At 46.2% G+C, this 23,996-nt stretch overlaps 1 protein-coding gene across 1 annotated transcript; it reads right to left on the bottom strand.

Annotated features, from left to right (window-relative positions):
• Window positions 1-8,057: 8,057 nt before the first annotated feature.
• LOC123100663 (uncharacterized) lies at window positions 8,058-10,044 on the bottom strand. Its single transcript, XM_044522552.1, has 3 exons — window positions 8,835-10,044; window positions 8,549-8,743; window positions 8,058-8,442 (listed from the first exon to the last, which is right to left on the bottom strand). Exons 1-3 carry the CDS (start codon window positions 9,300-9,302, stop codon window positions 8,158-8,160), a joined length of 948 nt encoding a protein of 315 aa, XP_044378487.1. The 5' UTR covers window positions 9,303-10,044; the 3' UTR covers window positions 8,058-8,157.
• Between the last annotated feature and the right edge of the window lie 13,952 nt (window positions 10,045-23,996).

Raw genomic sequence — 23,996 nt, 5'->3', positions numbered from 1 at the left:
TACCTAATGGGGCTAAGCAATGAATACATATTGACAAGATGCTAAAACCTTTTAGCATTTAAAACGCCAAGGAGTGATTCTTGCCAAAGTCACATGGAAAGAGTTTTTGCAAGACTCGGTGTCCCAAAACACTGATGAGTAAAATACATGATGTAGATTCCACACACTTTTGTGTTTGGATTAATCATGTATTCCATGGTATGTAAAACAACCAGATATGTCCGATACTCCCAAGGTGTTGCGAGTATGGGTACCAAAGTGATCAAATTACTGATCATGGGACAACAGTGAAAGATGTCACAGAGTACTAGCGTAAGTACTGATGACATGGTTTTCTCGCAAGCAGAGATCATGAAGAGTTCGTTGTAAAATGTTACATCGATACAGTCTTCATCTTTTCTCCATGCGATTTTCGATTTAAATTAAGGGTTTTGTGTAACACACAATGTGTGGCACAGTTAGTTGGAATTTGTTCAAACTAGTTATTGTGGCGAATTCTATAACAAGGGCTAAGTATGTTGACGCTTTAGAAGCGACAAAGAAGATGTTGAATCATATAGTTCATTCATGAACTTAGTATAGTTCCAAGATGGCTTTTGACAATGGGACACTACTGCAGGTAGTTGCTCCATAACTCAGTCTGAGGAATCCAGGTTCGACCTGTGATTCACATACATACAAAGCCAAGTCCACACAAAATATGAATTTTGTGAAAATGTGAAAACGCGAGGACATGCAAAGATACACACGGAACTGAAGTCGTCAGATCCGTTGGACATCAGGCTATACCACAAGCGAAGCATATTTACACCGGTGTTCCACAGGTGTGAAGTGCATTAGCATAAGCTAGATTATTGACTCTAGTGCAAGTGGGAGTCTGTAGGAGATATGCCCTAGAGGCAATAATAAATGATATTATTTATCTCCGAGTTCATAATTATGTTTATGTTCCATGCTATAACTGCAATGATTCTCGAGTCTGCAATATCCACGAGGCTCGGAGGAAGACTCAAATGCACGTGTGGAATAATAAACGGTAAAAAGTATTCCTAGTCTGGCCTCTAAGACTAGCTCAAGTGTTGCATGATGATTCTGTTTTCCTGGTCATGGGCATGTCTATGCCAGCAACTTTGAGGGCACAATGTTAAGAGAACATTTCTGTTGAATCGACCCGGATTGATGTTATGCTATGAGATTCATTCGTCACAAGTTTATTGGTACATAACACAGAGATGGTTAACGTTTGCATGATTCCTTAGACCATGAGAGTATCGAGTTTCTTCATGCTTGCTTCATGAACTTTGGGGTTTGTTAAACGTCATCCGTAAATGGGTGGCTATTACGGCGGCTTACGGGTTCATGGAAAAGTGTGTCAAGTAACTTGATAGCTCAAGATTGGGATTTGCTCCTCCGACGATGGAGAGATATCTCTGGGCCCTCTCGGTGTTACGGTATCCATCATCGTCTGGCCAGACACTTTGTGATTTGATCACGGGGATGCCGGAACACGATAACGAGAAAAGAGAACAATACCGGTAACGAGGTAACTAGCATAGTGGACAAGTTGTTGATCCACGGGAATGCCAACATGTCTCACCTCGGGTATTTGTAACATATCGCGAAGCAACAGGAATAGCACACGGCAACTGGAGGTTCACTCGAATATTTATTCGTGTGGGTATAGGGGTCAATATGGGTGTCCACGGTTCCGATGTTGATCATTGATCGGAAGGGGTTCCGGGTCATGTCTATACTTCACCGAACCTATAGGGTCACACGCTTAAGGGTCATCTATCTGCTGAATACTAGACAGGGAGTCTGAGAGAAAATCACCGAAAAAGTTTCGGACACCGAAAAGTTTCGGACAGCGGAATCGTACCGCAGAGAGAGGTCACCGGATGAGTTTCGGTGAAACCGAAAAAGTTGTTTCGGGGTATGCCATTAAGTCAAAATGGTTTCGGCACATGCCTGATAATTCTTGGAGGGTGCCAGAATCATTCTGGAAACTTTTTGGAATTTTCAGAAATAAAAACCGAAAATGTTTCGGAGCTGCCGGTACCGCTTTGGCTGTTTTTCGCAGATGAAATTCACTAATCTGAAATTGTTTCAGAACGAATCCAAAATCATTTTAGTGGGTACTGGAATTATTCTAAGACCCACAGAAATATTTTCGGATTTAGTGGACGCGAAAAATTGTCTTCATGACTAGTGAAAACGCATTCTTGTTTGCTTTTCGCAGATGAAAATCACTAAACCGAAATTGTTTCGGAACGCGTTGAAAATTATTTTAGTGGGTACTGGAAATGTTCTGAGCCCACATAAATATTTTCAATTCGAATGGACGCTGAAAAATGTCGTCATGAATAGTGAAAGTGCTTTTTGCTTGGCTTCTTGGAGAAGCCACCTTGAGGGCCTTTTTGGTATTTCCCCCCTTGGCTTCTTGGAGAAGCCACCCTTGGGCTTGGCCTATAAATAGGGGTGGAGGGGGCTGCCTAAAGGATCATCCCTTCTCACATACATGCCATTGCAATGATCTGGCTTCTTCTCTCCCTCCCAGCGAAATAGTTTCGTAGAGCCGAAAGGCTGTCTGGGTTCCGGCAGGAACTAGTTCTGGACGGCGAAGCCCTGCCGGATAGCTGACACCGTATGTGTGCAACTCTGTAGAGAGATCGTAGTTTCGGTCTTAGTTCGTGAGTGCCTCCCGAAGGGCTGTCCGTGTGACCGTCCGAGTTTCGAAGGTCCTCCCGAAGGGCTGTCCGAGTGACCGTTCGAGTTTCGAAGGTCCTCCCGAAGGGCTGTCCGCGACACCGTCCGGGGGGCTGTTCGACCGCCTCCCGGAGGGCTGTCTGAGGAGCAGATGAGGGTATACATCCTCGCGGTTGGGAGGTTGTAAATCCTAGCTGCGGGGATCTGCACTGCCGATCGTCATCGACTCTACTTCCCGCTGCGCTACGAGTCGGTAACGAAAAAGATCAAACCATGTATGCAGTCTCCATAGTGGTCCTGGGCTGGTGCGTAGGTCGGAAAATTTTTGTTTTCTGCTGCGTTCCCCTACAAGAGGATATGGATCATGACATGGAGGACGGCGATGACCCTCTCCAGTATTTCAATAACGGCTATGACAACGAAGTAACAATGAGTCAACCATATGAATATGAGATGCATGTACCAGAGCCGAAACGTCCTCAGGAGTGCAAGAAGTCTTTGTTCATGCAACACAAGCGGGGGGTGTAGTCGTGCCGTTCTCATCGTTCTTTAATTACCCGCATTACTCCCGCGCTCTATATTTGGACCCATCGAAGAACATACAGAAGAAAGATTACACACACATAAAGTATGTTCTGGACAGAGCTATGCTGGGCTTCAACATGCGGGGTGGCTACATCCAATGCAAAAAAAAAAGGTCGGTCTTTGTTTCGGCCACAAGACTGACTTCTGTTGCATCCAGCAACCGGCAAGAAGTGAGAATGATGGATTCTATGTCATCCATCTAATGATGGAGTACAGAAGGGATGTGCAATCACTTTGCATGAAATCTTCATCCGATACCCATATCCAGAGATGGGCCGAAGCCTTTGGAGCCGTGCCGGATAATCAACTTCGAAATGATTTCTACCGGATCCAGCAGGAAATTGCGTCCATCATCATGAAAGATGTCCTCGAAGAGAATGGGATGTTCTACGGCGGCCCAATATCGGAAGCTGACGTCCGAACCCGCATTGCCCTACAGCGTCAGGACATGACGCCTTTCACTAAGCTTGGGTCCACCCTTCCGGATATGGACAGATGGGAAGAGCGCACTGCTTAAAAACAATATGTCTGTTTAGTTACTTGTTACTTTATGTACGACGAAACTTCGAATCTCTCGGTACGACGAAACTATTAGATGTATGGTGCCGCGCTCTAGTTAATTACTTTCGGTATGATGAAATTTGTTAACTATGTTTAGTATATATGTTGCTTCTATTTCATAACTGTTTCGTTGAATTCGTATATATATATATACACACACATATATATGTGTGTGCATCTCTGACAGGTATATAGATCAACGATGGCGAGGAAGTGGTATACCGTGTATGTAGGGCATGTTCCGGGTGTGTATGATGAGTGGCCAGAGTGTCAGGCCCAAGTCTCTAGCTTCTCTGGCAGAAGCCAGAAAGGGTTAGATAGCAGAGCGGAAGCCGAAACTAGTTACTTGAGATTTATAGCACAACAGGGGATTCAGAACCAGCACCGCTGCAAAAACTACTACATAATACCGCTTTTGATCATCGTGATCGCTCTTATCTTCTATGCGGTCATATCATAGTCTACATAGATGATGAAACATGAGTATGTGACCATGTAGTTGCATGTATTGAGAACTTGTAATGACTTGTAACGCTATTTCGAGACATGTGTTCGACCAAGATTGATGATGATGAGATACTTGAGACATGTTGAGACTTCTAATAACTTTGGCTCATCGATGACTCACTTGCTTTTCAATGAATATGCATGTTATTTGTATAAACGGTGGATCTGTTTAATTGTGTACAGAGCCAAAACGCAAAAAAAGTTAGCAATGGCGTGGGGGTAAAGATTAACAGTAGCACTCAAGTAACAGTAGCGCTGGCTGGTTCCACGCGCTGTAGATAATTATCAGTAGCGCTGGGGGGAAGCGCGCTACAGCTAGCTTTAGATACCAGTAGCGATGGGGCGAACAAGCGCTACTGCTAAAAAATAGTTGTAGCGCCGTAGCAGTAGCGCGCCTGCCCGCGCTACTAATAGCAGAAAAACCAGCGCTACTGGTAAGGGTTTTCCTAGTAGTGAAAGGAGCGCAAATGAAATAAATATTAAAATTGCCACAACCAGCGAGAAACATGAAAAGATGACTAAACACCTACCCCATTATTGGCCGCCATCCGAACCGGTTGTAGATAACCGTGCTACCGTCTCGCATCGGTTGCACCCAATAACCAAAAGCTCCCCGGAGTCCGCATGAGTGAGTAACGGCCGTGTACGGATCCAAGCAGTGGCTCTGTAAATAACCTGCAAAAAAAGATAAAATTTTGAGTTCTATATAGCACAAAGTATTGTGCATGTTCCTATTCGAATATATCCCACGGTATTTGAATTCAGTCGGCCACGTCCCAAATAACGTGCTAATACTAATTGGAGGACTGACATTAAAAGCTATATGAATCGTACGCCGTAGAATCTTGGTGAGAGGACAATCAAGAAAGAGGTGTCGTATTGTTTCATCATGATCACAGAAACAACATCGAGAACTACCCACCCATCTTCGCTTTACCAAATTATCTTTGGTTAGAATCACTTCCTTGTGAACAAACCACATGAAGATTTTGATTCTCAGCGGAACTTCAATTTTCCAGATATGAACTGATTTCCGGATTGGGCCAGAGCCAATTAGGTCCAAGTACATATATTTCACCGTGAAAATACCGTTCCTAGATAATTTCCAGTGAAGCGCATCTGGCTGATCAGAGAGTTAAACATCCATCAACCTCCGCTTAAGGTGCAGCCAGGAATTCTAACGTTCCCTCACCAGAGACCTCATGAACTGGATGTTTAGAGGAACCGATTGCAATACTATAGCGATATAATCTTCCTTACCTTATATAATTGTCTCAGTTATGGCAATATAAGAATTATACAATTGGAAACTATGTGCAAATACGAATCTAACGACATAATTTTTTATGACATGCATTTGCATTTTGTTAGTTAAATTTATGGTCAAAATTTGACACGTAATACGAAGGGGACCAATAAACCAGGACATAAGTGAGTAGTAGAAGAGAAACAATATGTCATTTAGTATGTGCAAACTTAAGTAGATGATATCAATGAATGATAGGTAGATAAAATGAGGGTTTCATCCATTGGGCCTCATTAATTGGGAACATAACCTAAGAGCACGATGACATTACTGAGAGAACATATAGTAGCGTGACGTAACTAGGCTATAAGACATGTTATACCCAATTTTTGCTTAGTTGAAGGAGAGAGGAGAGGAGATAGAAGAAAAACGGGCTATAGATTTACAGCCAATTGTATCATGGGCTCCAACACATTTTGTGGGAGAATAAGGTGGACCACATACTAATGCCATGGCATGCAAGTATGACTGACTAGTACAGTGGACTATTAGGTTGGCAATATGTGACGTACATTGGATGTCATGGGAGAAGTTATCTGAACCAAAAATAAGAGGAGGCATGGGTTTCCGGGATTTTGAGCAATTCAATCTTCCGCTGCTTGGGAAGCAGGGGTGGCGTCTAATTACGCACCCGAATACCTTGTGCTCCAGAGTTTTGAAGGGAAAATATTTTCCGCACTGTGATTTCATGTCAGCACAAGCTCCTCGTTCGGAATCAGCTACATGGAAGGCTATCATCGATGGCCGTGAAGCCTTGGAACAGGGGCTGATAAAGAGGGTGGGTTCAGGTGAGTCCATCTCTGTTTGGACTGATCGGTGGATCCCAAATACAGCAACTTTCAAGCCTACGGGCCGCTCTGGGAATGATCCGCTGTACCGTGTGTCTGATTTAATTGATCATCAAAGAGGATCGTCGGATAGAGAGTTGGTGCAGCGCAATTTCTTGGCCCCAGATGTGGATGCAATTTTGAATATCCTATTGAGAGCTTCCGGAGGTGAAGATGAATATGGTTGGGCTCTTGAACCATCAGGTGTTTATTCAGTAAAGTCGGCTTATCGCGCTCTAATGACTCGAAAAGAGAAGTCTGCTCCAGAGGAAGGAACGATAGCAGAATCGTCATTGTCAGATAAACACTTGTGGACCGCCTTGTGGAAACTCAAGGTGATTCCGAGAGTCAGAGTTTTTGGGTGGCGAGTTCTCCGGGGGATCCTCCCGGATTATGCCACGCTACAATATCGTCACATTAGGACGACAACGAGATGTGATCTATGCAAAGTCGCAAATGAAGATTTACAACACGCACTTGTGCACCGTTCTCATGCCAGACAGTTTTGGTGTGCGGCAAGGGACCTTTTGAAGCTCAAATTACCTCGGTTGCATCCAGCAACGTGGGCTAAAGATATCCTCATGGATGAGATGTTAGCTGAACAAGACAGGTGCAAGATCATCATGATAATGCATGCTATTTGGACAGCTCGTAATTGTTGGACGCATGATAAACAGTCATTTGATCCAGTACATGCGGTGAAGACTGTCCGCAATGATCTATTGTTACTCGAGTTACCTAAGCCCCCGCGTGGAATGACGGGGTCCAGTGGCAGCCGCCGGACGTCGGATGGATCAAGATCAACACGGACGGAGCTGTTAATACTGAAGCCCGGTGTGGAGGCGGGGTTGGCGTTGCTCGCTCCCATCTCTCGTTCATGGGTGCTTGGAGTAAACCCTTTTTCGGAGTTACAGATCCTTTGATTGCAGAGGCCATGGCACTTCGAGAAGGTGTTATTTTTGCACAGCTACGTGGATTCTCGCACGTAGTGATGGAGGTGGATAGTTTAGAGGTGGTGAACCTCTGGTCCTCGTGCAACAATTCTAGATCGGTTGTTGCGCCTATCTTAGATGATATTGGGGAAAAGTTGTCATCGTTTATTTCTTTCTCTGTTAAGCATGTCCCTAGGGAGGGAATTGCATGGAGGACCTTTGTGCCAAGCAGGCCTGCTCCTTGTTGACTGCAGACTGTTGGCTAGAGGAATGCCCTCCTTTTCTCAGTCATTGCCTTAAGGCTGATTGTAATCTCATGTTTACTCAAGCAATAAAGATCCCCATATTCATAGCAAAAAAAATGTGATGTTGCAACCTTTTATAACTGGTTGTTGGTTATTAACCTTGCTCTAAAGAGCATCACCATGGCTAGTCCCCCGGGAAATAAAGAGAGAAGAGGTAGGCATAAGTGACACTCAAAAGAACATAACACCAAAAGTTTCAGAACAAAACACATGCACAAGTATAACATTGCTCAAGCATGATTTTTTTTTCTTTATCTTTCAACGAGAAGGCAGATGTTCTGCCATTCGGTTATCAAGCATGAGTTTCGGATTCAACAGATCCGTACAAACATAATTACATAAAAGCAGGTGCCGCATCTAGGAACATGTTAATCATGCATAAAGTAAAAGTAATTGTTCCTATGCTAATCACGCAAGCAGAACACCTTCTAACCAGAGATAAGATCAATGTTGCCTTCCACACATGGATACTCTCCAAAAATATTGTGTATTTTTGTGCACCAATCATCACTTGGCATGTCCTGATCTGGCAGCTTCACAGTCACACTTTTAAGCATTGGTGAGCATTGAAGTAACACTTTCAAGAAAACTAACTCATGATTCTCCCCTTTGAAGCCTTCAATTTTTACTTTTCGAAGATTCAAGGAGATAGTTTGGGATCTCCAACCCTTTGGGCCATCACATGGACAATTTAGTGGGCATGCTTCTTTCACCTAAAATAATTGTGAATCAGGTCAATGTATTATGGATTCTCCCCTTAAAATTTACTTGCACGGGTACCATATATATTCCAATTATATAAGAAGGGCGATAAATTACCTCTGATCTCGACACAACGATGTTAAAGTTATGTATCTCTCTAAGATGATGCATGCCAAGGAGACACAACACAAATGCTCCAAACGCATGCCCCTTTGTTGTAAGATGTAGATTCAACGTAGAGAACTGGGTGACCACATATTTACCTATCTCCGCCACAAATCCGCGCTCTGCAACTTGAAAGCTCAATGAATCCTGCATAACAATTCGGCAAGACATCCATCACTAACAAGTTGGGTAAATTGTATTGTATAGTAGATTATGCAAAGGATGACAGGAGACGTACTTGGGCACACATGTGCAGGGACAAGACCTCTTCTCCTTGTCTCTGCGATGTCTTCAAGCCCAGCTCCAAGAGGCCCCAAAGACCAAGCCCGTGAGTCACCTTGGGATACGAGCAGGACCAGCTATGCTCGCCGCCGTCAAGGAAGGAGGACAACGCAGTCAATTGCCTAAGCGTGCGTGCCTCTGCGTGGCCTCTCATCGCCTTCATGCGCTTCACGAGGAGTTCTTGCAGCGACGTCGAGCGGACGGTGAAGTCATCCACCGTGAGCACCTGCAGGCGCGGGCAGTTGGGGATCAAGACGCCGAGGTCGACGTTGCAGCCGGAGAGGGTCAGCTTCTCCAGCAACGGGAACCCGGCGCCGGCCTGTGAGGGTTGCAAGCGGAGGTCTAGCCCGTGCAGCTCCATCGAGGTGGCGCGGAGGAAGCGGGGTAGCCCTGCGAGAAAAGGGGCCCGCGTCTGCGCGACCATGAAGCGGAGCTCCACCGGCGCGAGCGCCGCGGCGGCGCTGAGCACCGCGGAGAGGCTGGTGCCAACAACGTTTTTTGTTGAGAAATTGGTGCCAGCAACGTAGCGCGGCCTCCAGCGATCTAGCGGCCCGACGGGGACGAACGGCGGCCCACTGCCGTCTTGCGACCCGACGGGTGGGACGAACGGCGGCCCACTGCCGTCTTGCGACCCGACGGGTGGGACGAACGGCGGCGTGCTGCCGTCTTGCGGCCCGACCGGGGGGACGAACCGCGCCCTGCTTCCGTCTTGCGGCCCGAGGGCGACGCGGATGTCGAGGAGGCGCACCCCGGGGCCGGCGGCGCGGCGGAGCGCGTCCTCGAGCCAGTCGAGCGGGACGTGGTGGAGGGTGACGTCGAGCTCGGGCTTGGGGAGGCCGGAGCAGACGCGGGGCCAGCGGCGGGAGAGGACGCTGGCGCGCGCGGCGTCGCGTGCGCAGCCGAGGCGGAGGAGGACCAGGTGGAGCAGATCGTCCGGGAGGGAGCTGATGCGATGTCCTCCATCATGGCTAGCTCGCTGGAAACCCTAACAATACTGAGACGCGATTGCATGCAAGCGGTGCGACGCGCGCGAGAGAGAAATTTCGGGTTTGGCTGGGGACGTGACGAGCGAAAGCGAGCACTACTAGAAGGATCGATCGGCCGGGGAATACGAACCGGAGTTTGGGTCGATTTCCATCGGAAGTTTGTGAGCGACGAAATCTTACAGTATTAATTCTGCACTTTTTTTTAGATTCCAAAGTTTGTTTGTTGTACGTATTGTACCATAAAAAAACTATATAGAAAAACCAAAAGAGTTGTATTTCTCTCGTGCAAAACAAAAGGAGTCCTGTTTCTTCCCACAAGAAAATAGCCCTATTTCTACCAGATTACTCACCCCGTCCCCCACATCCCGGCCGTAAGGGTTTAGTTGCAGCAAGCATTGGGGTTTGCCAATGGAGACGGAGAACGGAGCGCGCCATGGCAGCCCGCCAGCAGGTTCAGCCGACCTCATCAGCGCCCTTCCGGACGATCTGCTCCTCCAGGTCCTCGATCGCCTCGGCTCCAGACGCTCCGCCGCGCGCACCAGCCTCCTCTCCCGCCGGTGGCGCGGCCTCTGGACCCGCCTGCCCTGCGTCACCGTCAAACTCCACGAAGTCCCGCTCCACTCGCTCAAGGCCGCGCTGGCCGACGCCGCCCGCCCCGGGGTATGCCATTACTACCTCGACATCCGTGTCCCCTTGGCAGGTGTTGAAACTAATCTTGTTATTAGTATTAAGCTTTTAAGATTAGGTCATGTTTAATTTGTTGCATTGTGTAATAGCCACGTAGAGATGCATTAGTCAGCCAAGTACAAAGAAAATTGCATGCTCGGCAACATGGCGTAGCGGCCGGATCAGCAGCACAGAGATAGAGCGAGTGCACACGAGCAGATCGGCAAGCCAGGAGATGAGTGGCCGTAGTCATGTACGTGTGTACTAGGTGACCAAGTGATCAGTGCATGTGAAGAGATGTAGCCTGCATGCACATGTATTGGTGTGGTCAGGTTTTACTTAGTGTGAGGCTGCATGCACGCAGTTTGGCCTGGTCGTATGGCCGTTGAGTAAGGCAGTACAAGTGCTGAACGTGGGCGTGCAAATAGCTTGTGGTGAGTAAAAATAGGATCGAGTAGGTGTGGCTTGACTGGCGTGTGTGAATGCTAGTGGTTAGTGGGTGCGTGATAGTCGTGTGAGTCCGGCTATTAAAGCCATGTATCTGCATCATGTATGTGTGAGAAGGAAAATACAAGAGAAAAGGCACTATCTGCGTGTGCCAAAGTGTGTGTATCTTCTTCTTCCTCGAGCTTGTGTGCGTGAGTCTTCTTCCTCCTCCTGGGCAAAGTCAACACTTCCATGGTGTATGTGTACAGTTCCTTGGTGTGTGTGTGCGTGTGTACAGTTCCATGGTGTGTGTTCGTGAGAGAAGAAAAGGAGAGAAACTGTAAGTGAGAGTTGTGCGTCGAGGAAGAAGAAGGGGCGCTGCGAGGAGGCGGCGCCAACAGCAGGCTGGCACCATCACCCCCGCCATCATCTCCTCGCTGCTCCGCGCCGCGGCGGCGCTCTCGCCCGCGGAGATGCTCTTCGCCTTCGAGCTGGACGTCGAGGTACCAGGTCTGGACGTGAACCTGATTCCCATGGTGCTGCTCTACGAGCTCCCGTGGAGCACGCAGTGCTCCCTATTGGGGGTGAACCTGCCCCGCTTCGACCACGCCACCTCCATCGACCTGCGCGCGCCCCGCCTCCGCTTGCTCCCGCCATCCTCGGGCTTCCCTTCGCTGGAGAGACTCTGCCTCTCCGGCTGCGACGTCGACCTCGCCGCCTTGTTACCTCGCTGTCCGCGCATCCGCACGCTCAGGGTGAACAACAATGGTGTGGTGACCATGGACAGCAATCCACTCAGCGTCGCTGCAGGAACTCTCTGTGGAGAGCAGCAACAGATGTACAGCCCGTATCGACGTCGACTTGCCCGTGCTTAAGCAATTGAACCTGTCTTTCCGTGCCCGCGGCGATCTCAGGGTCTCCGTCTCCGCACCAATGCCCGAGAAGGTCTCGTGGACGTGCTCGTATAAAAAGCCCACTTATAGGCTTGGTCTCTGGGGCCTCTTGGAGGTCGGCTTAAACACCACCGACCACTCCCGGAAAGGCGCATGCTCACAGCTCCCAACCGGCCATGTCCTCACCCTGCACATGGCTGCCCAAGTATGCATGTCTCCTGTCTTGCTTGCTTGCTCAATTCACAAGATTTGCTGCAGGGTAAACTGATGAACTTATTTTGAATTGATTTTGCTGCAGAGTTCATACAGATATCTAAATGTGGAGCACACCTTTGCGGCAGAGATTGATAAACATATGGTTTCCAAATTCTCTCGTTTGGACCTACATCTTACAACCACAGGGCATGCGTTTGGAGCATTGGTGTTGCGTCTCTTTGGGTTGCATCGTATTCGTAGAGCTATTCAGAACCTTAGGATCATCCTTCAAAGATCAGAGGTAATTTATCGCTTTCCATACACATTCAGAATCTGTATGCTTTTTATGTTCAATAACAAAAAATTGTAGGCACATTATTATTATTATTCTTGAGCTAAGGTCTCAATAGTTGAACATCTATAATATGTCATTGTAATTCACATTCTTTTTACTAGGTGAAAGAAACATGCCGGGTAAATTGTTTCTGTGGTGCGCCCATGGACTGGAGAACACAAACTATCCCGTTGGCTGGTCTTGAAACCGTGGAAATTGAAGGCCTCCACGGGGAGGATCATGAGTTTGATTTTTTGAAAGTCATGTTTACATCTGCTCGAATGCTTAAAAGAGTGACTCTGAGGCTGGCACATGGTGTCACCCCATGTGTCGATTGGTGCACAAAAGTGAACAACATCTTCAAGGCATTTCCTTTCGTGAAGTGCAACGTTGATCTGGTAAGCAGGTCTGATGCATGGTTCGCATAATCGTGGATGCGAGAACTATTTTATTGTTTTATCGTTTAGAAGTCCGAACTCATCCTTTAGCCTTGTGCCTACAGTCTTTTGGTCTGAAACTTATGCAGTTCTTTTATATCAGTAGCCTCCATAGTTTGCAAATTTCTAAGGCTTTTGGAATGTGTCAGATGACATGTTATTAATTATTTGTTCAAGGATGCCCTCTTTGTTTGTTGAAAAAATCTGACACTGATGGTCCACATGCTACACAGATGTTTTTTCGTTTTTATGCTCATCTTTTTCATTGGTTCAGTTTCCCATTAGTGGTGGCCGAGAGGTCTAAGACCTCTCTATTATTCTATTTATCATTCAATCATACCATCCATTTCTATATACATGTCAGATGATTGTGCACGCACTCCAGTAATTGGCTGAATATGCACTAGTAGAAACAGAGGCTTCCATACGCCCACATTAGTCCCTAAAATAATCGAACCGCGACCAAAGGGGTCTTTAGTCGCGGTTCGGGAGGAGACCCGCGACCAACTATCTGGGCCCAGTGCGCTCGGTCGACAGCTGGCGGACGGGAGGGGCTTTAGTCCCGGTTGGCCTGGCCAACCGGGACTAAAGGTCCTCAGGCTGGCCCGAAGGCGTTTAGTTGCGGTTGGCCAGGCCAACCGGGACTAAAGGCACATCCCTATATATAGGACTCAGCTCACTTCACTTAGCCACAATTCAGAAGGGGGGTGGTGGGTTTGCTTTTGGTTCCTCCTATGCACACAAGGTGTTCGATGAAATGCCCGAGAGCATGAAACAAACATGATATGAAGTGTCCGAGCCACACTTGAGCTTTCTCATTTATTTTTCCTCCGCGATCGCAGTTAGCAACTTGAACATTTCATGTGTCATTGATAAAATATGCATGTGTGTAGTTCATTGTTTAATTTGTATTATTTCTAGCTAGTTAGTTTAACAAATGCATGATGGTTAATTATATACTTTATATAATAATAATGCAGATGAATCGGCAATGGATGTACGGTCCCCGACTCTCCGGCGAGTTCACTACGGGTTTGAAAGATTTCCTCGTAGTGGCAAATGCGAACAAGCAGCGAGGTTTTATTATCTGTCCATGTGCTGTCTGTAAGAATCAGAAGGGTTACTCCTCCTCAAGAGACGTTCACATGCACCTGCTTCGGCACGGTTTCATGCGAAGCTATAATTGTTGGACCAAGCATGGAGAAAGAGGGGTTAGAATGGAAGAAGATGAAGAAGGGGATGATATCGATGACAACTATCATGATCATTTCGGTGATACTTTCATGGAGGATGATGCTGAAGGTGGGGAAGGGTTAGGTGAAGGTGAAGAAGAGGCACATGATGAGCCCGCTGATGATCTTGGTCGGACCATTGCTGATGCACGGAGACGCTGCGAAACTGACAAGGAGAGGGAGAATTTGGATCGCATGTTAGAGGATCACAAAAAGTCGTTGTACCCAGGATGCGATAATAGTCTGAAAAAGCTGGGCTGCACACTGGATTTGCTAAAATGGAAGGCACAGGAAGGTGTAGCTGACTCATCATTTGAAAATTTGCTGAAAATGTTGAAGAATATGTTTCCGAAGAATAACGAGTTGCCCGCCAGTACGTACGAAGCAAAGAAGGTTGTCTGCCCTCTAGGTTTAGAGGTTCTGAAGATACATGCATGCATTAACGACTGCATCCTCTACCGCGGTGAATACGAGAATTTGAATGAATGCCCTGTATGCACTGCATTGCGTTATAAGATCAGAGGCGATGACCCTGGTGACGATGTTGAGGGCGAGAAACCCAGGAAGAGGGTTCCCGCCAAGGTGATGTGGTATGCTCCTATAATACCACGGTTGAAACGTCTGTTCAGGAACAAAAAGCATGCCAAGTCGTTGCGATGGCACAAAGAGGACCGTAAGTCCGACGGGGAGTTGAGACACACCGCTGATGGAACGCAATGGAGAAAGATCGACAGAGTGTTCAAAGATTTTGCAGCTGACGCAAGGAACATAAGATTTGGTCTAAGTACTGATGGCATGAATCCTTTTGGCGAGCAGAGCTCCAGCCATAGCACCTGGCCCGTGACTCTATGCATCTACAACCTTCCTCCTTGGTTGTGCATGAAGCGGAAGTTCATTATGATGCCAGTGCTCATCCAAGGTCCAAAGCAACCCGGGAACGACATCGATGTGTACCTAAGGCCATTAGTTGATGAACTTTTACAGTTGTGGAGCAGACCTGGTGTACGTGTCTGGGATGAGCACAAAGAAGAGGAATTTGACCTACGAGCGTTGCTTTTTGTAACCATCAACGATTGGCCTGCTCTCAGTAACCTTTCGGGACAGACAAATAAGGGATACAATGCATGCACGCACTGCTTACATGAGACTGAAAGTGTACGTTTGGGTAATTGTAAGAAGAACGTGTACCTGGGTCATCGTCGATTTCTTCCCCGAAATCATAACGTAAGAAAGAAAGGCAAGCATTTCAACGGCAAGGCAGATCACCGGCCGAAGCCTGCGGAACGTACTGGTGCTGAGATATTTGATATGGTCAAGGATTTGAAAGTCATCTTTGGAAAGGGTCCTGGCGGACAATCAGTTCCGCGGGGAGTTGACGGGCACGCACCCATGTGGAAGAAGAAATCTATATTTTGGGAGCTAGAATATTGGAAAGTCCTAGATGTCCGCTCTGCAATCGACGTGATGCATGTTACGAAGAATATTTGCGTGAACCTGCTAAGCTTCTTGGGCGTGTATGGGAAGACAAATGATACAAAGGAAGCACGGCAGGACCAGCAACTTTTGAAAGACCCAGATGACCGGCATCCGGAATGGTTTCAAGGTCGTGCCAGCTACGCTCTTACCAAAGAAGAGAAGGTCATTTTTTTTGAATGCCTGAGCAGTATGAAGGTCCCGTCTGGCTTCTCGTCGAATATAAAGGGAATAATAAACATGGCGGACAAAAAGTTCCTAAACCTGAAGTCTCACGACTGCCACGTGATTATGACGCAATTGCTTCCGATTGCTTTGAGGGGGCTCCTACCGGAAAATGTTCGAGTAGCCATTGTGAAGCTATGTGCATTCCTCAATGCAATCTCTCAGAAGGTAATCAATCCAGAAGATCTACCACGGTTACAGAACGATGTGGTCCAATGCCTTGTCAGTTTCGAGTTGGTGTTCCCACCATCCTTCTTCGATATTATGACGCACCTCCTGCTCCACCTAGTCGAAGAGATTTCCATTCTCGGTCCTGTATTTCTACACAATATGTTCCCCTTTGAGAGGTTCATGGGAGTATTAAAGAAATATGTTCGTAACCGTGCTAGGCCAGAAGGAAGCATCGTCAAGGGCTATGGAAATGAGGAGGTAATTGAGTTCTGTATTGACTATGTTCCTGACCTTAAGCCGATTGGTATTCCTCAATCGCGGCACGAGGGGAGACTAAGTGGAAAAGGCACGATCGGAAGGAAATCAACGATATGTATGGACGGTCATTCTATGACTGAAGCACACCACACAGTTCTGCAAAATTCCAGCTTGGTGGCTCCGTACTTCGAGCAACACAAGAATATTTTACGCTCGGACAACCCGGGGAAGCCTGAATCCTGGATTAGAAAGGCCCACATGGAGACTTTCGGCAGTTGGTTGCGAAAACATTTAATGAATGACAATGATGTTGGAGATCAGCTGTACATGTTGGCCAAGACACCATCTTCGACTATAACGACTTTCCAAGGGTACGAGATAAATGGGAATACATTTTACACCATCGCCCAAGATAAAAAGAGCACCAACCAAAACAGTGGTGTCCGCTTTGATGCAGCAACCGAGAATGGGCAAAAGGTCACATATTATGGTTACATAGAGGAGATATGGGAACTTGACTATGGACCCTCCTTTAAGGTCCCTTTGTTCCGGTGCAAATGGTTCAAGCTAACAGGAGGTGGGGTAAAGGTGGACGAGCAATACGGAATGACAATGGTGGATTTCAACAATCTTGGTTACCTTGACGAACCATTCGTCCTTGCCAAAGATGTCGCTCAGGTTTTTTATTTGAAGGACATGAGTAGCAAACCGAGGAAACGGAAAGATAAGAAAACGATCAGTACATCATGCGATGATCCAAAGCGCCACATTGTTCTTTTAGGGAAAAGAAACATCGTGGGAATGGAGGACAAGACAGACATGTGAGAAGATTATAATATGTTTGGTGAAATTCCGCCCTTCAAAGTGAACACTGACCCAAGCATTAAGTTAAATGATGAGGATGCTCCATGGATACGGCACAATCGTAAGCAAGCAGGGACACAAGGGAAGAATTGATGTGTAATAATTTATTGTACCAAACTTTGTTGAATGGATCATGTGAATTAAAACGTACGATGGCGAATCCGGATGATTTGTATTTGATATATTATTTGTATTTTTAAGATTTTAAAATGAATTAGTTCTATTTAATTGAATTTTTTGATATATTATTTCTATTTTTAAGATTTTAAAATGAATTAGTTTTATTTTTCTGAATTTTTTGATATATTATTTCTATTTTTAAGATTTTAAAATGAATTAGTTTTATTTTTCTGGATTTTTGATATATTATTTTATTTTTAATATTTTAAAATGAATTAGTTTTATTTTTCTGGATTTTTTGATATATTATTTCTATTTTTAAGATTTTAAAATGAATTAGTTTTATTTTTCTGAATTTTTTGATATATTATTTCTATTTTTAAGATTTTAAAATGAATTAGTTTTATTTTTCTGGAATTTTTGATATATTATTTCTATTTTTAAGATTTTAAAATGAATTAGTTTTATTTTTCTGAATTTTTTGATATATTATTTCTATTTTTAAGATTTTAAAATGAATTAGTTTTATTTTTCTGAATTTTTTGATATATTATTTGTATTTTCTGAAAAGTATATGAAAAAGGACCTTTAGTCGCGGTTCGTGACACGAACCGCGACTAAAGGCTCTTTCCGCGCGGGAACGAAAGCGGCGCGAAAGAACCTTTAGTCCCAGTTGGGGAGACCAACCGCGACTAAAGGTACCCTTTAATCGCGGTTGGCGTCCCCAACCGGGACTAATGCTCTGTCTATATATAGAGCACTTAGTAAATTTTCCCCCACCTCCCATTCTCCTCTCGACGCCGACGCCCTGCCCCGACGCCGATCGACGCCGACGCCGCCAGGCTGCTGCCCCGACGCCGATCGACGCCGACGCCCTGCCCCGACGCCGGCGCCCTGCCCCCAGTGAGCTCCGCCGCCCCCCACTTCCCCTGCCCTACGCCGCCGCCCTTGCCCTGCACTGCCGCCGCCGCCCCTGCCCTGCCCTGCGCGCCGCCGCCGCCCCTGCCCTGCCCCTGCGCGCCGCCGCCGCCCCTGCCCTGCCCCTGCGCGCCGCCGCCGCCCCTGCCCTGCCCTGCACTGCCGCCGCCGCCCCTGCCCTGCCCCTGCGCGCCGCCGCCGCCCCTGCCCCTGCGCGCCGCCGCCACCGCTGCCCCTGCGCGCTGCCGCCGCCACCGCTGCCCCTGCCCCTGCCCCTGCGCTGCCCGCCACCCGCTGCCGCCTGCCTGCCGTCCTCCGCCTCCCGTCGCCGCCTGCCGTCCTCCGCCGCCCGCCGCCGCCTGCCGTCAACAAACGGAAAGAGAGAGCAGAGAGGAAAAAGAAAAGGAAAAAGAAAAGGAAAAAGAAAAGGAAAAGAAAAGGAAAAAGAAAAGGAAAAAGAAAAGGAAAGAGAGAGCGGAGAGGAAAAAGAAAAGGAAAAAAGAAAAGGAAAAAGAAAAGGAAATTTATTTGAGAATAATTGTATAAAGGAAAAAGAAAAGGAAAAAGAAAAGGAAAGAGAGAGCAGAGAGGAAAAAGAAAAGGAAAAATAAAAGGAAATTTATTTGGGAATAATTGTATAAAGGAAAAAGAAAAGGAAAAGAAAAGGAAAAAGAAAAGGTAAGAGAGAGCAGAGAGGAAAAAGAAAAGGAAAAAGAAAAGGAAATTTATTTGAGAATAATTGTATAAAGGAAAAAGAAAAGGAAAAGGAAAAGGAAAAAGAAAAGGAAAGAGAGAGCAGAGAGGAAAAAGAAAAGGAAAAATAAAAGGAAATTTATTTGGGAATAATTGTATAAAGGAAAAAGAAAAGAAAAAGAAAAGGAAAAAGAAAAGGAAAAAGAAAAGGAAAGAGAGAGCAGAGAGGAAAAAGAAAAGGAAAAACATCAATTTTATTTTTTAATAGCTCTTAATCATTCAACCGTAGCTGCTCCTCCTCTATGTCCCCTTAGTCTTATTTTTTAATTCCTTTATACTTAATTAATTTTTACTACATGCAGGAGTGACATATGGCGGACGATAGAGCCGAGCCGCTTAGGGATCCGGAGGCTGAACGTTATTTAATGGGCATCATAAACAACGAGTTTCCTTATGTGCCGGGCTCAGAATATGAGCAAGAAGAGGATGTAGTCTCTTCTTTTCTGAACCTTGACGGTGGAACAGACATTGTCGATGATCAAGAAGGTGAAGGAACGGACATTGTCGACGGAGGTCAACCGTCAACAAACGACGATCTCGAATTGCAAGTAGCAACCACCTCCGGCGAGGTATATATATACATTGAGCCTCTCGTGATACAAACTTACTGAAATGTGAATACATATGTATTAACGCGCGCGACTCTCTTTCTTTTTTTAGCCCTCGGCCGGATCGAGTACGACAAAGCGTGGCAAATCCAAGGCGATGAAAACAGGAGAAACATATGCCATTGATTTTGTCAGTGAAACCGGCAAGCCCCTACAGCACACCTCAAAGTTTATCAACCAATGCGGAGTCGTTGTTAGAGACAACGTCCCGATCACCGTCCAGGAATGGAAGGAGCCAAAGAAGGCACGTCTTGGTTTCAGTTTTGTCGACAAGAGAACGAAAAAGGATTGCTGGAGAAAGCTTATGGAACATTTCATTCTACCTCCGGAATACAACAAAGTCGATGAATTCGGTAACGAGGTTCCGGGTGGACGTGAGAGGAGGAGGCTAGTTAAAGAGTTCGCTCTTCAGAAGATGGGCGAAGCATTCCGGAACTTCAAGAAAAATTTAACCCGTGACTATGTCAACAAGGGCAAGACTCCGGATTTCAATGGACAACATGAGAAACTGAAAGATGATTGGCCAGAATTTGTGAGGCAAAAGAAATCGGAGCATTTCAAGGAAATATCGAAAAAAATAAGGATAATGCGAGTAAGAAAAAGTTCCATCATATTATGGGGCCAGGAGGATACCGCCTTTCGGAGCCTAAGTGGCAGAAGATGGAGGAGGACCTGAGGGTGCGAGGAATCCCTCTAGGTACAGAGGGATGGGACCCAAGGGCCAAAAGCTGGTGGTACGGGCATGGGGGATCGCTAGACCCGGAGACAGGGGTGTGTGTTCACCGGAAGAAAAAGTTTGCTCCCACCCAAGCCCTTATTGACGCAATGACCCAAGCTCAAGAGGGCTTGATCAAGTTCAACAGAGAGAAAGACGCACTGACAACAGCCCTCGGGAATGATGAACACGGAGGACGTGTACGAGGCAAAGGCAGAGTTCCGTGGAAAGTAGGGTTTTCCCAGGACAATGACCCGTACTGTTACAGAAGCCGTAAGAGAAAGACGGACCGGGATGCAGATCTTTTGGCGAAGTTTGCATCGGAACTCCATGAGTTGAAGCAGACCGTGCATGAACTAGTAAAAGAAAAATCGGCTGCAGGGCCGCATGAAGATCATGAAGCGGATCGCGGAAGCCAGCAGCGGAGAAGCAGCGTGGCTTCCACGGATGCCCCGCCTGGTGCTAATGCACCGATGATCGAGATTCGTGCACCGGAGCCTCACTACCCCGTGGATGATGTAAAGGAGATGAAAGAATGTGATCTGCATTATCCCGTGGGGAACGTTTCCACGAAGGTAGCTACCGGCAGTGCTTTACCCTGTACACCTGGAGCACTCCACCACAACAACCCCATTGCATATGGCTATGCTCGTGTCACGGTGGAAGACATAGTCCAAGAGTTTGAGGACCTGGAGATTGACAAAGCTACACCCGAAGGGGAGAGAAGACTTGGAGATGTCAAGCGCCAGATCATTCTATGGAAAAAGAAGTACATAGTGTTTCCAGGCGAGGCGCCAAGGCTAACAAGTCCACCCCCCTCCGATGGTGGTGGTGGTGGTGGTGGCGGTGGTGGTGGTCGTGGTGGTTCACCTACACCTCCTTCACGCCATTCGACGCCGTCCCCCGATCCACAACCTCCGGCGGGTACGACGCCCCCCAATCCTCCTCCGGCGGGTACGACGCCCCCCAATCCACCTCCGGCGAAGAAGCAGAAGCAGGCGGACAGCAAGGAAACCCGCTCCTGGACTATTAACCCGGACCCTTATGTACCTAAGACCACAAGGGTACCGGAGCCATCACTGAAGCCTCTCCTCCCAAGGCCTTGGGAACTTAGTGAAGCTGAAACCAAATTGGCCGCGTCTGCTCATTATGAGAAATGGAAGGCGGATACGAAGGCGAAAAAAGAGCCTGAGCCCAAGCAAGTATTCATTGAGAAGCAAAAGAAGTGGGCTAAGGATTTTTTGACGACACCGTCCCAAGCCGAGCTGAATATGCCTGACGACTATGGACATGAACTTCGTAGGCAAGCAAAAATATTGAAGGAGGAGAAAGAAGAAAGTAAAAAAAGCGGGAAACAAGTTGACCAGCTCGGGATGCAGAATAAACAATCGATCCCCCCGCTCATAGTGAAAGCCGGTCCGGAAGAGGACCCCGAGATCATAGCAGTTGCGGCAGCACTTGGATTGACTGTAGCGAGTGCCATGAAACAAGCGTCCGAGATGGGTTTGACTCTTCGTGCCTTCTTAGGCCTTGAGGATGCGCCAGTATGTGAGATAGCATTACAATATGTGCGGAATGGGCCTCTCGTCGAGCCTGCGCGGGAAAAGAGTCTACCACCACAAATGCGAAATCTGCTACGTTGGTACAAGCAATTCATAACATGGGCCGACAAAGAATATATTTATGCGGATGTTACAGAGGAGCATCACACCAAACGGTACTCTGTACAAGTTCATATGAGTGAATTGTTCCAGCTGTTCAATCTGCGCGAGCTCGACAAATCTATCCTGAGTTGCTACGTTCTGTAAGTGATTTATTTCTACCTCATCTCGTCTTCATCGCCTGCACTATATATATATATATATATATATATATATATATATATATATATATATATATATATATATATTGTCCTAACTATATTGTTGCGTACGCTATTATGCAGATTGAAGATTTGGGAATGCAAAATAAGAAACATCCATGATGTTGGCTTCATTGACCCACATATCGTTAATGGACATGTGTTACAAAATCACCCCGAAGACATGGAGAAAGACTTGTACAAGTTTCTTAGAAAGCATCAACTCAAAAGTCATATTCTATTTCCTTACCATTTTGGGTGAGTGTTTCTCTCTGTGCCCATTCTCTTTTGTTTACTCCATGCATGGTATGTCTAATCGATGAGTTATGCATGACTGTGCATGTAACGTGTCCGCAGGTTCCACTGGATTCTGCTAAATATTGAACTTCACACCTCCAGAGTTCTAATCATGGACTCTATGGATTTGGATCCAAAGCGTTGGGCCGACATGAGAAAAATGCTGCAAAAGTAATTATTTTCAATCATTTGAGCTCTATATCGATCGGTCTCTTTCGTTCATTTCCTAATATCAAGTAACTAATAACTCCCTTGTTCATTTAATTTTCTTTGCCCTGTAGGGTTTGGAGACGGTTCTCAGAAGAAATTGTCGGTGAATTCAAACATGAGCTAGATTTTAGAAGGTTAGTTAATGTGGATAAGCAGCCACCGGGGACCAATCTATGTGGATACTATGTTTGTGAGAACATCCGGAGACACACCTCTGAGCGGAAGGCATCGGATAGCGTGCGGAAGGCGACGGATAACTTGCGGAGGAGGCTTAGTCCAGAAGCTCGCTTCCGACCAATTCAAGATGAATTAGCAGGATTTTTCATGAGGGAAGTCATCAATCCTAAAGGAGAACACTATACCGAGGACGAAGAAATTTATATGCATACCCGAGATTGAAACTTGTTCGAAGTTGTATATGGTCATCCATCCTAATTGTGTATGGAAACTTGTTCGAAGTTGTATATGGTCACCCGAGATTGAATATATATTATATATTCCTCTTGAATTCTTCTTGTTTGAAATTTCATATGCATGTATATAGTAGCGTAGAATATGTGTACTGAAACTTCATCAAAATTAAAATAAAACACAAAATAAAATATAAAAGAAATAAAACACTACAAATTAAAAAGAAACCAGGTTTAGGGGGGCTAAAACCCTAAACCTGCGGAGGAGGCCTTTAGTCCCGGTTAGCCACGAGAACCGGGACTAAAGGTCCTCCGCCCCGACGGACTCCTGACGTCCACGTGGACGGGCCTTTAGTCACGGTTCGTAAGAGGCGCGACTAAGGGGGGGGGGGGGCTTTAGTCGCGCATATTTAGTTCCGGTTGCACAGTCGGGATTAATGGCCTTTGCGAACCAGGACTAAATGCTCATTTTCTACCAGTGATGCTATATTTTCTGCTGATTTCTTTTTGATGGAAAATTAGTTCAGAATGTGTACATACATCCTCAGCTTTTCTTTTGTTAACTTTTTAGTCTATGCCAATTTCCTTAACTTAGTCACCCTGTCCTCATGATTGAAACTTAACTGACCGACTTAATATTTCCACATGCCTGAACTTGTTTTGTTTTACATCCTCTGCATGCAGGGTCAATATGTAGCAGCCAAAGATCTGGATTGACATGATTCTCATGCTTACGGTTGTGGATTCAGGGTGCTCAGTAATAAAATCGCCCTCTCCCATGCTGACAATCCCCTGTGTGATTTTAGGATCTTGCTTCATGGCTTCAATCATACTACCTTCTATTGTTCTGCAACTATATAAGGGAGCTACAGGCTCGAAGTGCTGCATATTAGTTTATTATTACATATTAAATGTTAATTTTCACTGTTCACTGTTGTTGTGACGTGGTGAACTCTCCGTATTAGAAGACAGTTGTTGTAATCCTCAAAATATAGCCATTGCCATTGATATTCTGACTACTCTCATGTCGGGGTCTCCGGTAAAAAACTATGTGACGCCGTCTCTG

This window comes from Triticum aestivum, chromosome 4D (genome assembly GCF_018294505.1).
Source record: "Triticum aestivum cultivar Chinese Spring chromosome 4D, IWGSC CS RefSeq v2.1, whole genome shotgun sequence".
NCBI classification, from domain to species: domain Eukaryota; kingdom Viridiplantae; phylum Streptophyta; class Magnoliopsida; order Poales; family Poaceae; genus Triticum; species Triticum aestivum.
Note: the sequence above shows the minus strand (reverse complement) of the source record. Positions and strands in the feature narration are given on the sequence as shown.

Coding starts and splice junctions, on each gene's coding strand:
- LOC123100663 (XM_044522552.1), bottom strand. CDS start 9,302: ATGGTCGCGCAGACGCGGGCCCCTTTTCTCGCAGGGCTACCCCGCTTC. Junction 8,744..8,834: donor CCCTGCACATGTGTGCCCAA/GTACGTCTCCTG, acceptor ATTGTTATGCAG/GATTCATTGAGCTTTCAAGT. Junction 8,443..8,548: donor TCGTTGTGTCGAGATCAGAG/GTAATTTATCGC, acceptor CAATTATTTTAG/GTGAAAGAAGCATGCCCACT.